Genomic DNA, 14,914 nt, shown 5'->3' with positions numbered 1-14,914 from the left:
ATTTTCCCCTATTGGTCTGGGCAGGGTTATCAGATGGAAAGGTTAACCAAGATAAAAGATTGCCCGCAACATAACTATGCAGAAATGCTTCCATATGATCATCTCAGGGTTTGATAGCAGTATGGGAAATCAGTTCCCCACACAAATTGACAGTTTCTAAGTATAGAGCTTCTATCATAGTGTAGGGAGGCTAATCCGAACCAGGTATCTCACCTAAGATCTATGTTATAAGCCTTCTAGAACCATGGGGCTCTGCAGTGGTTCCACACACCACTTACCCCTGGACCGATATCTGGGTTGCAGATGAAAGAGGCCAGTGGCTCCTGTGGGGTCTTATCAATATAAAGTTATCTGCTTACACTAGCTGGTCTTCCTGTGATAACCAGAAATCGGTATACAACTCTCATACTATGAGAGCATTACAGAGAACTCAGCACCAGTGTGGGTATCCAACAGCAATAAGCTGTTCTCTACGGGGATACGAAGCTATAACTTATACAACGTCCATGGTCACCCTTCTGCCTCGGTCGATAGCCAGCCAACGACAAGACAGGATTTTATGACTGGATACTTGTCTAGCTCCGGGATTCGTCGGGCACTGGTGCCACCAATGCCAATACAGCCCATACGAACTATGGATTGGTCATGCAGACGCTAGCACGACATCAGCTTACCTAGAAAAATCAGTCACCTCGGATCAGATAATGTTAATGTCTGCTCTTGGCCTGACTTGGTATGGCTTGGAGACAATCATGCACTATCAGAACTCACGCCTGCATAGTGCCGCTACCGGACAGTCAGTGTGTTGAATGTATGTCATATTTAACCTGTTAGTAATGTTTTGCTCATTAAAATGTGTCAAAACCCCCACCATCCACTATGTATCTGTCCCTCCTTTCTGTCAGAGGGGCGGTGTATGTGGGACTTGATAGTTAATTGCCCGTTAGCAAAGCAAGAATAAACAGTTTGAATAATAAAATCGTGGATCATCAGATAAGGTGGTCACGTGCGCATGTGGCGGCTCCCGATCAGAAGTGCCGAGAAAATTAAAGAAGGCCTGCATCGGCCATGATCTCTCGTGTGTCGCTATGAAATACTACACTACTCCTACTGTCAGCGCAAGTAAAATAGCACTGTGCCATTCGCGTTCATAGCCGTACCAAATTTCCTAGAGGTGTCCTCCAGATGTTACATTATGTCATTAGCTCATCCTAGGAGTATCGGAGAGCACCGATCCGATGGGAAAGGGCACCCCTACTCACGAAAACTACGAAATTGACACGAAATTGAGTCGGAAGGAAGGGGCAGAGATCCTCAGCGCCCGACCCGACAATTACGGTGGGATCATTGGGTGAGGGTTGACCGGAAACAGAAGCAGGGTGGCGGGACTGATAAGGACAGTATCTGTGACCTGAGAGGATAAGCTAACATTTCTCCTATGGGCCCCGAACTTCGGACGTTCTTCCCACGGAAAGCCTTGGGTGCCGCTGTGCCCAGTAGATCGCGCTGTCATTTGCCCTGTACTACCTTATCCGTTCCTCTCCTCCGAAGCGCCATGCCTCCCGTTGTCGTAGTAGTAGTTGCTTTCCCCGGCGTCGCTCCCGGAGTCTCTCGTCCGACTCCGGCAATCCTGCTCTCCACCCCTCCATACTGTATATAATCCCCATCCGGTCACTTTTTTCTTTGCTCTTTTCTTCCATTCCATCATCAATTATCTCTGCTTCCTCCCATCTACTACCTTAGCTTTCTTGCATCCTTTGGAGTCGTGCCAGGTGCCGATCATCCCTTCTCCGACTACCTAGCAGCAAGAGTAAATCGAATCAACCCTACAACCAAAAAACCGCAATGATGCAAAACCTCCCCCACGAGCCAGAGTTCGAGCAGGCCTACAAGGGTAAGCCAATTTGTTCTTTTGTCGTTCTTGTCGTGTCTTCTGTCCCCTTGCCCGACTTGATCTTTTTTCCATCGGCATTCTCGGCATGTGGCTCTCGGGAAGTGGCTCTCAGCTAATCACCCGAAACAGAGCTTGCTTCCACCTTGGAAAACTCCACTCTGTTCCAGAAGTACCCTGAGTACCGCAAGGCTCTGCAGGTCGTTTCTGTCCCCGAGCGCGTGGTTCAGTTCCGCGTCGTCTGGGAGGATGACAAGAACCAGGTATGCTCTATTCTTCTATTCCACCACCAACACATTGCGTTAACCATCCCTTAGATCCAAATCAACCGTGGTTACCGCGTGCAGTTCAACTCCGCCCTTGGTCCGTACAAGGGTGGTCTCCGATTCCACCCCTCGGTGAACCTGTCTATCCTCAAGTTTCTCGGCTTCGAGCAGATCTTCAAGAATGCCTTGACCGGCCTAAACATGGGCGGCGGCAAGGGCGGTTCCGACTTCGACCCCAAGGGCAAGTCGGACAACGAGATCCGCCGCTTCTGTGTCTCGTTCATGACCGAGCTCTGCAAGCACATTGGCGCCGACACTGACGTCCCCGCCGGTGACATCGGTGTGACCGGCCGCGAGGTCGGCTTCATGTTCGGCCAGTACAAGAAGATCCGCAACCAGTGGCAGGGTGTTCTCACCGGAAAGGGCGGCAGCTGGGGTGGTAGCTTGATTCGTCCCGAGGCCACCGGCTACGGTGTGGTCTACTACGTCGAGCACATGATCCAGCACGTCTCCGGCGGCAAGGAGTCCTTCAAGGGAAAGCGCGTCGCCATCTCCGGCTCCGGCAACGTTGCCCAGTACGCCGCTCTCAAGGTTATCGAGCTCGGTGGCTCCGTCATCTCCTTGTCCGACAGCCAGGGTGCTCTGGTCCTCAACGGCGAGGAGGGTAGCTTCACTCCCGAAGAGATCAACACCATCGCCGCCATCAAGGTTGATCGCAAGCAGATCTCCGAGCTCGTCAACGACGCAGCTTTCGCCTCCAAGTTCAAGTACATCCCCGGCGCCCGCCCCTGGACCAACATCGTCGGCCGCATCGACGTCGCCCTTCCCTCCGCGACTCAGAACGAGGTCTCGGGTGACGAGGCCAAGGCGCTGATCGCCGCCGGCTGCAAGTTCCTCGCCGAGGGCTCCAACATGGGTTCCACCCAGGACGCCATCGATGTCTTCGAGGCTCACCGCGAGGCCAACCCCGGCGCCGCCGCCATCTGGTACGCCCCCGGCAAGGCCGCCAACGCCGGTGGTGTCGCCGTCTCCGGCCTGGAGATGGCCCAGAACTCTGCTCGGGTCAGCTGGTCCACCGAGGAGGTCGACTCCCGCCTCAAGGCCATCATGAAAGACTGCTTCGAGAACGGTCTCCACACCGCCAAGGAGTACGTCACCCCCAAGGAGGGTGTGCTGCCCTCGCTGGTTGCCGGTAGCAACATTGCTGGGTTCACCAAGGTCGTTGAGGCCATGAAGGACCATGGTGACTGGTGGTAAACTGGTTCATCTCTTTATGCATTTCCTTTGTTCTTGTTGAGCGAAAACGGATATAGAGGCGCTGGATTCCCTTTTTGCATTTGATGATATTCCCACTTGGCACTGCTGTTTTTGGAATATTCATGATGATAATGAAGTTAAATGATTCTTAAAAAGAAAATGGTACTTTGCACCTTGAGTAGAATTAAAGGTCAAACAAAGATCAGGCCGTAGAAAAGGCAGAATGACACCGCCTTAACTCCAAGATCACGTGATGTTATCACCGCCTTCGCCGATGAAGCAATCCTCCTTCCTTCCCATCAAAATATCACGGATCAATTGAGCCCGGCATCAGATCATGAATTGAGCTATATACACCCAGACTGTGAAGTCTGCTATACGCTGTGAGCCCGGCAATGCAGCCAAAGATGGCCTTCTCCGAACAGTGGAGGACCTTCCTCCACCAATGTTTGGCGCATCGAATAGATGTAGACGAGTTCAAAGACCTGTCGAAACTGATGCTCTCCCGCTCCCCCGTGGACGAGGAAGAGCTTCTGAATCTGCTGTTAGAGTCTCGGACTACGACCACCATCACCTGGGATCCCTTGCTCCCACTTTACGTCGACGCTCTCTGCAAGATTGGCCACGCCAAACCATCGACAGCGTTGACGTGTCTTTTGAAACATTCCTCGATCCTTGATTTGGGCTCTGATGCTCAGCCGAAGCGCAAGCACAAAGCGTCCACGCTCATGACGGATATAAAAATTATCCAGGATGTCATGCTCTCGATCTCCACGGGAAACGTCCCCAAGACCGTCGCCGAAGTCGCGGAAATCTACTCTGCAACTGTGGACTGGATTATGGCCGTTGTGTCCTGGCACAACAACAATCTAGAAGTCTCTCAGCAGGCCGGTGGCATGATGGGCTCTCCTGATGCGGTGTCGTTATTCGAGTCCCTTGGCATTCTGCTTGCTGCCCTGTCTGGCACGGGGAAGGGCCTGGAGGCTCTTTCAAGCGATTACCAGCAAGGTTGGTTATCTCATATTATCGGATTATGCCACGAGCACTGCTGATATGTTTGCGATAGGCATGAAAACCAAACTTGGCCAAGCTCTTTCCGCCTACCTGCCCCTTTGTGTGGACATCTCTTTGCCTCTGCGACAGCGGCTGGACGCAGTGCAGAAGGAATTCAACCTTTTCGGTGATCAACCTTCTAAACCATTAGAACATCCAGCGATTGATGAGATGAATGTGAATGCCCTCCAGTTTGAGTCATCTATCATGGATGGCCCAGTTATAAATGCTAGAGCTGGTCTCTATGTATATATCAACGCCTTGGTAAGATTACTCTTACTGCATTTGTCGCGATATTAATGCTGACTCCGCTGTAGCTTGTGGGCCGACCGCTGGCTGATGACTCGATGTTGATCAACTACCTCACAAACCGATACGGGGTGAGTTTGCCATGAATGATTATGCAGTCATTGTGTAATGGAGTCTGACTGTGTATTAGGGACACTATGAAGTTCTCATTGAGGAATTAATCACCGCAACCTTTGACGTTCTATCTAACGGTGTATATCGAAACGAATCCAGTCGGACCATGTTCTTGTTTCGGGCTTTCCTGGTGAACAAACTGCCTGCCTTCTTCGCCGCCATGTCGGCAGCATCCATGGTGCCAATTCCCATGGAACTTTGCATCAGTCAAGCATTGAGCCGGCTCGACCCAAACGCATTCCCCTCTTTCTCGCAAATGTTCTCTATGCAAGGAAGTAGCGTTCTGTCCGATGCTCGCCAGGAATTCCTATTTGCCTGCGCATCGCACCGGCTTATTCCCGAATCCAGCATTGAGCGACTGCTTGGAGAGAACCCCATGCAAACGTTGCCTGTTGGTGGACCGTATATAAAGGACGAGCTTGTGGCTCAGATAAATACTAACTTTGAACGTGCCGACCAATTGATTGGTGAACTCGAGTCAATGGAGGGCAACGCAGGCGCCATAGTCGGAGCAATCACCGAGGTAAGGAAAACTATTCGCAACGCCGCCCCAGGAAAATATGAACTAACACTATGATAGGTTATATATAATCTTTGCAACCAGAAAGAGACAGTGACACTCAAAAACATTTGCAACGCGCTTTCGCGTCGTCCGCACGCAATGGACGTTGTTCTTCTCTTCCGGTCGGCGAAGCAATTCTTACAGCCCCTCTGCACTCTGCTAGATTCATGGCACTGGGATGAGGATCAGAGTGAAAACCAGCCTGTATATGATGAATTCGGCAGCATCCTGTTGCTGGTCCTCGCTTTCAAGTTTCGTTATGATATGAGTGCTTCTGATATCGGAGTCTCAGGAAATGGGTCATTTTTGCTGAAACTCCTGGATGGAGGATCCTACAGCCAGAAACTGGCTGAGCTGACCGACAAGCAGAACAAGGATCTCGGGTCATGGATTGCTGCTTTGTTCATTGCGGAGGGTATCAGCGAAGAAACGATGTCGAGCTGCAGTCCTCAGGAATTTTACATGCTTGTGGCGACGCTATTTGACCAAAGCCTTGGTGCTTGCGAGTCAGGGAAGTTGGATTTTGAGACATTGAAAGGAGGATTCGAATGTATTTGAATCGCTCATCCCGTCAGGTTACCCTCGCTAAACGCTTGTTAGATTTGCTTGAACCTTTCCTTCTACCATCCTTGGTCTTTGCCTTGACCTGGCTGGGCAATCACATTTGGGAGTCGGAAATAGACCCGACGATCGCACTGAAGACACTTCACTCCCTGGTGAAGCCCAGTTCCATCTCCGGCGAGGCCCAGGCTATCCATCGGACTGTTCTGAACATCACCGGGCGCCTACTTGAAGAACAACTCAAGGACGTCCGAACCAGACACACCTCTCGCTCTGACATCAAACCAATCCTAGACGCCCTTGAGCCTTATCTCTCTTTTCAACGCATAGGCAGCTGTCACCGTTCAGAGCTTGATACTTGGACCGGGCATACCGCCGGCGGTCTGGTAGGTAGCATCCGCACTACCTTACAGTCTCTCGTCCTTTGGAGCGCCAGCCCGGACATCAACACGGCACCCCATTCCTATACACACCGCCAACTTGTAGCCGGTGTTCGCATGCTGGGGTCCACGCGCGTGCTCGGCGCTATCTTGGACGAGCTCAAGCAGCAATCCCAAGCTGGCAGTGGTGATCTGGCACTCGACATCGCCGCAACTATGATCTGCGCGTCCATGGCGGAGTCCTTTGCTGTAGACCAAAACAGTTACCATCCTGTTGACTCAACAAAGGAATCCCTCCCTCGGTGTCCCATCCTGACACTCAGAGACGCCCTCGCCCTGCAGCACGAGAACGTGCCCAAGATCTCTGAAAAGGACCCCTTACGAGCAGAGATGATCGTGCGTCTCTGGCGCCGCGTCAATGTTCTCATGGCGCCTCCGTCCCAGGTCTCAAATATTGACGTAAGCAATATCATCAATAACATGCACATCGGCGTCGATGGACAGGATCGTATGGACCTCGGGCCATCTGCTGCCGGTGTGGGAGACAATACTGTCGTTGATGACGATCCGGATAATATCAATCAGATGCTGGACAAGGCGGCCGCGGCTGCCGCTGCCGCTGCCGTCGACATGGAAAGCGGCGTCGGTGTTGGGCAGGATATGGGGCTTGACGGTGGCGGTGCGGGCATGGATGCTATTGACGATGTGCTCAATGCCGCCGACATGGCCGTTGGCAATCCTGAGTTCCTGGATCTGGATATGGAAGGGATGTTCTAATTGATGACAGCCTGGATTTCTTTGGGATACCTGCGCGCATTTATGAGCCATATATTTGTGTGGTTTGCAGACTTCACTTTTGGACCAGGTATTTTGTTCGCTTTTATTGCATAAAGATATCTGTCAATTCTCTCATGTACGCCAAGAACTTTGGCATCCTACAGTTTCGCTGCATCTCAATGAAATCGCCATGCAACAACGCCTGATACTATTCACCATAAGCCAGCTTCTCTCCGTTTACTCCTGCCAATAGACAGGTAACCCGTTTTAGGAACAATGTTCTTCCGCAATTCTAACAAAAATCCAAGTCAGTCACCGCTCACGGGTGGGTGGGTGTTACAATGCAATCCTCGAGTTCAACACATACAAATTCCAGCACTTTTACCTAACTTCCCCATAAGTTTCGGGATCCCCGAATTAGGAAACAAAAGTTCCAAAGTCCCAGCGGGCGAAGGCAAAATATCGCGTCGCGAAGCCGCTGGAATGGGTGCTGCCGCTGCAAGCGTGGAGAGGGAGATTGCGGCGATGATTGTTGTAAGCTTCATTTTGAGCTTGGGTCTGTATGCGTATGACTCGTAGTTTGGGTTTGGATTGTACAGGGGTTATATATGCTCGAGAGACAGAGACAAAAGAAGAGCTGCTGCTGCGTTTACGGGAAGGGAGGTATTTCTATGGAAAGTATACTCCCTGCCGCGAGGAGGCTGGCAGGGTGGCCATTGGTGGGGTGGTCCTTGGAGGGGTCAAGGTACAATAAGTAGATTGGAATGAATGTTTCAAATTGCAATCTCCTTGTGACTCGGGAGACATTCCCAGGACGCGACTTTCTGGAATCCGAGGTAGGTTGTATGTATACATCCCCCAGTCTTGGCTTCTAGAATGTGATCAGGCTTTCTGGTCCAAACAGGATACATAGTCAGTTCACCTGTCTAAATTTATCAAGAACTGGCAAGGACTTCTGGTTCCATACCCATTATCGGCTCGTAGAATTGATATCGTTCGGCACCCAGTCCCAGTCGTGCGCGTCGCGCTCGAAGCAAGGGATGAGAAGCGCGACCTTGCGGATGCCAATTGCAACACTACTTTGCCAGATTCACATCACCCTGCCATAGAATAGTTATATTTCAATGACCATTCTCTGGTAAGGTTTCAAGGCCGCAGATGTCTGTCAAGCCTGAGTGTAGGCTCGGAATTCGGGGGGCAGTACAGATAGAGCACAGCGTCCTCGATAATATTTTGCTGTCAACAGAATGTGATCACAATTACCAGGCTATATATTAAGGAAAGACGTGAGTAGCTAAATAGATCAATTAATTTAATGGTTGATGTTATTCGCTGTATTCCGACGTTGTCCATCCAATATTGATCTGCGATATATATTGAGTTACCGGCAACTGCGTTTCGCAACATACTGTCTTCGATTTGTCTCCTAAGTGCAATGTAAAACGACAAGAAGTAAAAAATATACTACAGTATTCTTTATCCTAAAGTAGAGAGCAAAATGTAGTTCCCTTGTACACGAGTGCACTTCGTATGCCGATTTGGCCGGGCGAAAACCCGAACCTAAAGGTACCTTGAAACTATAATCACTCTAGTACTACGTAACTAGATGTTATCTGCGGCCCTCGTTCGTCGAACAGAGCATTATATGCGGTGATAACTACCACAAACGACACATGCTAGTATTTCGACCTCGGACAGCCTGGCTGGGAACGAGACCACATTCAAACCAACACGGACCATACTCATTTCCCAACTGCACCGTGCGTACTCGTGCCCGCCCTGGAGATTCGGTACCGTAGCGGGGAACGGGCCGGATCCCCTTGGATCCAAGGACTGGGTGCAATCCGACCTTCCTGATCGGGGATTTAAGATTCAGGGGTCCAATCAAAAGAAATAGCACAGCCACCGAAGCTGTGATGGGCGAGATATAATAAAAAGGCTCCTAAATAAACAAATATTCCGGTAATTTCCAACGAAGGATGGCTCCGGCGAACCCAATCCACCCATTCCGATGGGTGGGATCAGACGGCGTACAATAATCAGGATTCTGGACTTTCCACGATGCCCATCATTGGCCATCTTCTACCTTAGACGGCACCGGCAACGTGGAACAGTCTAAAGCCAATCTCTTCCGCGATGCCTTGGGGGCGGTTTCAGTGGCTGGAGTTTGAGATCCACTGCAATTGATTAATTCATTGCTGCACGAGGGCGGGAACGCCCTTCCCGCCTGCATCATTAGAGTTCTGCATCCTCCGGAAATTTGAAATTCTGACAGGACCGTCAGAACCGTATTCGGGTGAACATCCGCGGAACGCGCACAAGAAGAGTTGATGTATGCAGCAGGGACACGGGTGATGAACTCTGCTTTGCGCCGGGAACACCCTTCCCCTTCTCGGGCGCAGATTGGCGGTCAGCAGTTCGATCTGTAGTTCTCTCGTCACAAATCACACATGCACGGCAGCTGGTTCGTTCACTGCTGATCTCGGAGAAAATCCCTATCGAGGAAATCGGGTCCTTCGGCAGTGGCGGAGAAGCCCACGATTGATGGCGCTCGGATCCAACACCTCGAGCACATGGTCCAGTCGTTCGAACTCTTTTCAGGGACTTGTCCGGAGTATGTCTTGTCCCTGAGTTGGACTTGCACAATTTCAAACCTCCCCAGGATCTTATGTCCCCGGGCTTTTTCATCGTCGGACGAGATGAAATTAACATACCAGCCAAAGTGAGAAGTGGAGTAAAACAAAAGCGCGCATTTTGCATCCGTCATAAAAAAACAACAGATAACAACAAACCTACAACTGCGATCGCCGATGCAGCGACCCACCAGCGCGAACTCTTGAGTTCATGAGTCCACTGCGTCCAGATCCGGGTAAGCGGCGCTCGTTGCTCGAACAACCATCTCGATCTGGCAGACAACTACGGACTGAGAGAAGCTCGATAGAAACCACCCCAAAGATGAAGGGCGCTGGACAACCTCCGGAGCAAGGCGTTCTCAGTTGGCGCAGCCTCACCCCACAGTCTGCGCCAGTGACAGCAGAGAATTGCCACCGACGCGTAGACAGGAATGGATGCTATGTATAGAGCACCTTGGCGGATCCGTACGTAATTGTTGCCCCAGAAGCAGTGGCAATTTCGGAAAGGATAACATTTCGATCCAGATCCTCCTCGCGTAGTTAGTGCATAGTGAAGTCGTCTCAGAATTGAGTCGTTAGTTAAACCAATATTGGTTGGTGATTCTCTTCTCTAATGTGACGGTAATACCAAAGATACCGTACCACACGTGATTCTATACTTTTTATTTGGGTTCCAGCCCCTGAATTGAACCTTCGGAGGAAAAGTCTTCCTTATGTGAATTATACTTTCCGCTGGTCCAGAAGCCATGGAAGATGCTGATCCATGGGATATCACTTATGACGACTGAGAGAGAGCAGCCAACGCGACGCGACCTATCTATCACGTCGTGAAGAAGAAAAGCAAAACCATGGAACACGAGCGACGATCCCCCTCATGCCTTCAAGACGGGGCCGTGTTGCTGCTCAAGATACGTATCATACTGGATTCGGTCGTCGTCCCAGAAAACGTGGCGCGAATATTGTGGAGACAAAGCAAGAGGAAAGTTGAAACTATTGATTTCGATACCAACCAGGAGAAGGCAAAAGACAGAACATGATCTTCATGATCGCTCGCGCGCCCAGGGCAAGCGTAAACTATGTTCTTCCTTTCTACCGTCTATGTCATGATGATCATGATGGCATTTAACCAGAGGGACGATTTCCTCCTTAGGGAGTTCTCTCCAAAGCACCCCTGGACCACACGTTCTAGTCCACAAATCGCCGAGACTATTCGATGACCGTTGCACCTTCTGTGGTTTTCAATAGGCTGACAAGGCTTAGCATACCCACATGCCCATTGCCTAAAGAACCGGCAATAGGGGCAAGCCCTAGGTCCGCATACGCCGGCAAACACGTGCCTGGCCAGACAAGCCGCGGGTCAGCCTTTTTGTTTTTTTAGGTCGAAGGGCTGGACCGACTAGACTGCGCCAACGGGAAAACCCCTCTCTCGGCAGTCGATGGACGTTGGACTATTGAATGTCAGGAAATAAGCCTAACCCACACTGGACACTGTCCATCGCGAGTATTATTGTTTGTACGGACTAAATTATGACTATATTTCTCAAAATATAGTTACATAGCGTGGACTAACTATCGCATATCCACTTCCCTGACAGGAACTACGTAGCCTCCACCACGAGTTTCTTTATTCCCCCGGAAGCCCGTCCGCCTCGAACCACCGCCGATCCAATTTTGAGGCTGGGAACCGCCGGCGCGTTCCTGCTTGGATGGTTACGTATCTGAGATCTTAACTAAACCCCTTCCCTAGATCAATCTCCACACGCGCTGCGCCGGATCCCGGATCGGGTTCCAGCGACGTGCCTACGGAATTGGGGATTTTCTCGATGATCCCGGAGTTATACACCCGTATACAGAGGTCGCCGTTTATTTGAGGGCGGCTCCTGATAGTGGCTTCCGCTGACATGGGTTTTGGGATAGGAGCTAATGCAAAGTAATTCCTTCGAAGCCGGCTGAACCGCTGTGCGGGGATTTCCGGGCCAATGCGCTTGGCCGGAGTGATTTTGTTCCTCGACTATGCTCGCGGAAGCTTGCCCGAATGCTTAGATCATTGCCTTTTTGAAGGTACTTTTGGGGAGCTCGGTGGAGTTTGCTGTGGAGCAAGACCGCGCACTAGGTTTAGAGCTCCTTTTCTTTGGGTTTCTAGCGGCAATGGCCCCATCGGAGGGTATTCATATGCCGGAGGGAAATAAAAGAGCATTTTGTATAGCGAAATACGTATTAGATACATCGTAATGCTAGCATAATACTGTATATACATAGGTACCTTGTACATCTTTACAGTAAAACAGCCTCTACCGTTCCGAGGACCAGGCCTTTGGGTCTGCTATTTACGGTCTACAGCAATCTCCGAGATCTGTGGAGGTGGATTTCAGGCACGCTGAGTGAACCGGGTGATCCTCATATTCGTCCGTTGGAATGATGAGATGTTTTTGATGGCCAACTGTCCCTCCCGCGACCCGCTCACCCGATCCATGGGTCCAACTTGCGTCAACTCAGTCTTTCATCTGCGATTGGTGCTATTGACAGTCTGTATCTTTGTATCTAAATAAAGTTCATGAATATACACGTTAGTCGCAACGATAGTATGTATTGTATTCGAACACAAAAGATGACATCATTTCGGTATATCCTTCCCCCAAAAATCAATGGCAATACAACAGACAATTGTAATACATGTTTCCATTGCAGACCATGACGGAAGTGTACCTATTTTTGTTATTCTGTTGGGGAACTAAAAGAGCCGTGTAACCAGTATCGAGTTACACAATCGGTGAAGACTCACCGAGCCAAGAGCTCCAGGTAGCCACAGTGAAGATTCAAGCAGATCGAGTATGCGCAAGGTCTCACACGACATGATCTATCCAAATGATTTTAGAAACGCCCGGCTCTTGCACCAAATGCAGGTACCGTGCTGGATTGTGGAGCTGGAATATGCACCTAAATCGCTGTTTCCCAAACGCACGCTCCTCACGAGCCCACGAGGTCGTACAGCATGGGACTGGAGGTACATGTGGCAAATCCAGCTTCAGAAAATGCAGGGTATGTGGGATATTTCAAGGTGGACTTGATACTTCTTGTAGAATCAGCCGTGTATATATGTCACCGAAAAATTCTGTTGGTTGATTCAGACTGTGTCCGCTGAAATATATATTGTGAAACATGAAACCTGATTCATGATTGCTAATATCATTCTATTCAATAGGCAATGCCATTTTCATTGTGACGGTCTGCATGATGCTATTTATCGGCCCATGGTTTTCGGATGCTCGGTAGATCTAGATCGTTGACATAAAGAGCCATTGACTCAGATCTCGAGTTCGCGTAGAAGCGACTGTAGAGTCTTGTCTCGGTCAGCTTGGACGTACAAGCTGAACACACTAGAAGTGCGACATTCAAGACGGAACGTTAGTAGCTCTTGATCACCTAATTTGAGTCTCAAATCGGCTTATGAAAGGCCAGACAATAACTCACATTGACTTTTTTCTTTTCATATTTGGCAAATTGCCAAGCCCTACTGCAAATATCGCCGCGTGATTGCGATTCACTGGATCCGCAGAGATGCGCCGAATGACGGGTCGAGACTACCCTACCTCTTTCTCGTGAACAGGATTGAGAACAGAATGCGATTGCAATGTCGCTTAGTCCCCCGCCCCCGCGGTCCTCGACGCCTCCCGAAAACAACAGTGAGACAAACAAACAGACCATCCGAGAGGACCGCACTGGCCCGTCTAATGTGTTACCCTCGATGCGACTGTAAGACGGACCGAAGTCTTGCCTTGAAAACTGCCACCAACTAACTGCTTGCAACCTGATTATTGAGTGCAATGCTCGGTTGGGCAGCCGTCCGCAAGCGAACCGGAACCGCAATCAGTTATTAGTTTATCTGATACCGACAACCCCTGATCCAAGCACCGACACCCGCACCGCGTTCCACGGTTCGTACCTTGAGCCGTCAACGGAGAAGTCTCCCGATTCAAGGGGTTGCAACGCTGATCGCATGTTTACCGAGAACAGCATCTCACCCGCCTGTAAACAATCATCATGGCAACGAGATGTGATGATGTGGAGGAGGCTTGCATGCCGGGAGGGTATGCAGGTACTCATTGGACACATTGGTCAGTAGGGCCACCAACACTCCAGGGGTTTTTTTTCTCTGCGACCGGCAGTTGGGAGCATGTGATGAGCAGACTATGCATTTCTACTTGACATTGAGTATTGACGTGATACTGGCACTTGCAGAATCACTGTGTCCATGCCGTCGAGCAAGATTGTTGGTCGCGGTGCCTGTGGGGGAAAAACCCCGTGCGTGCCAAAGTACGGAGTATGATTCAGTAATACACAGCCGTCACAATCCCCAAGTCTAGACTCCCCGTGGAGGGGTAAAAACAGGCCAATCTCTTTTTAGCCCAACCCGTTTTTTCTCTTTTCTGGTTTAGTGGGCCCAGCACTTGATCCCACGAGGGCCCAATTCTAACTAAGCAGCCGACTGATTTTTGGTCCCGCCAACACTGTTACGTAGTAAGTTCCCGCGTGCTTCTTGACCCTAGCCACATAGTAACTAAATCATGTGAGACTGACAGACTGGATTTTCCATTCGCCCCGATCATCTACGTCTGTTCTCACGGAAAGTCTAAGACAGGGCTTCAGTGCCTCGGTGCGTCATGATTTGCCGGTCTCACGCCCTGACAGCTGTGGCTAGACCTTAATTATGGGTCAATACTCAAACTGTCGGGTGGTTCTGCAATAGTAAGCGGTGATGTGTCGACTGTCGCGACTCCGGGCCGTTTACTATCGATAGCTCATGACAGCTCATGACAGCTCCAATTCTTCGCGTTTGTGGATCCCACACGCCCGGTCCCGCTGACAACACGAACCTCAGGCGGATTGACCCACCGCGAGACACAGAGGAACAAAGAAAACGGCAAAAAAACGGGAAAGAGGGGTCAAGCTATTGCCTGTCAGTGGCAAGGATATCGTTCCCCCGGAAGATATTTTGGGGGGGTGTACTCCGTACCGAGGCCACCAGCTACAATCACAAGAGGAGCGAAAGAAAAGGACTAGACCTTAAAGAAAGAAGTGTCAACGCCAACGAAAACTAGTAGAAAGCCAGC

General features: G+C 50.4%; 2 protein-coding genes across 2 annotated transcripts; both read left to right on the top strand.

Moving 5' to 3' along the window:
* Positions 1-1,845: 1,845 nt before the first annotated feature.
* Positions 1,846-3,414, top strand: N7510_006994 (glutamate dehydrogenase; the record flags this gene model as incomplete). The annotated part of the gene is made up of 3 exons (XM_056978919.1): positions 1,846-1,894; positions 2,024-2,154; positions 2,209-3,414. 3 exons carry the CDS (start codon positions 1,846-1,848, stop codon positions 3,412-3,414), a joined length of 1,386 nt encoding a protein of 461 aa, XP_056831962.1.
* A 395-nt stretch (positions 3,415-3,809) lies between these two features.
* On the top strand, positions 3,810-7,170 carry nut1 (putative RNA polymerase II mediator complex subunit Nut1; the record flags this gene model as incomplete). The annotated part of the gene is made up of 6 exons (XM_056978918.1): positions 3,810-4,422; positions 4,481-4,731; positions 4,785-4,847; positions 4,907-5,413; positions 5,471-6,002; positions 6,053-7,170. The coding sequence occupies 6 exons, from the start codon at positions 3,810-3,812 to the stop codon at positions 7,168-7,170; spliced, it is 3,084 nt and encodes a 1,027-aa protein (XP_056831961.1).
* Positions 7,171-14,914: the final 7,744 nt, after the last annotated feature.

Source organism: Penicillium lagena (assembly GCF_028827675.1).
Source record: "Penicillium lagena strain IBT 129212 chromosome Unknown utg000005l_segment0_segment0, whole genome shotgun sequence".
Lineage (NCBI taxonomy): Eukaryota > Fungi > Ascomycota > Eurotiomycetes > Eurotiales > Aspergillaceae > Penicillium > Penicillium lagena.
The sequence above is the reverse complement of the archived record's forward strand: the minus strand, read 5'-3'. Positions and strand labels throughout refer to the sequence as shown.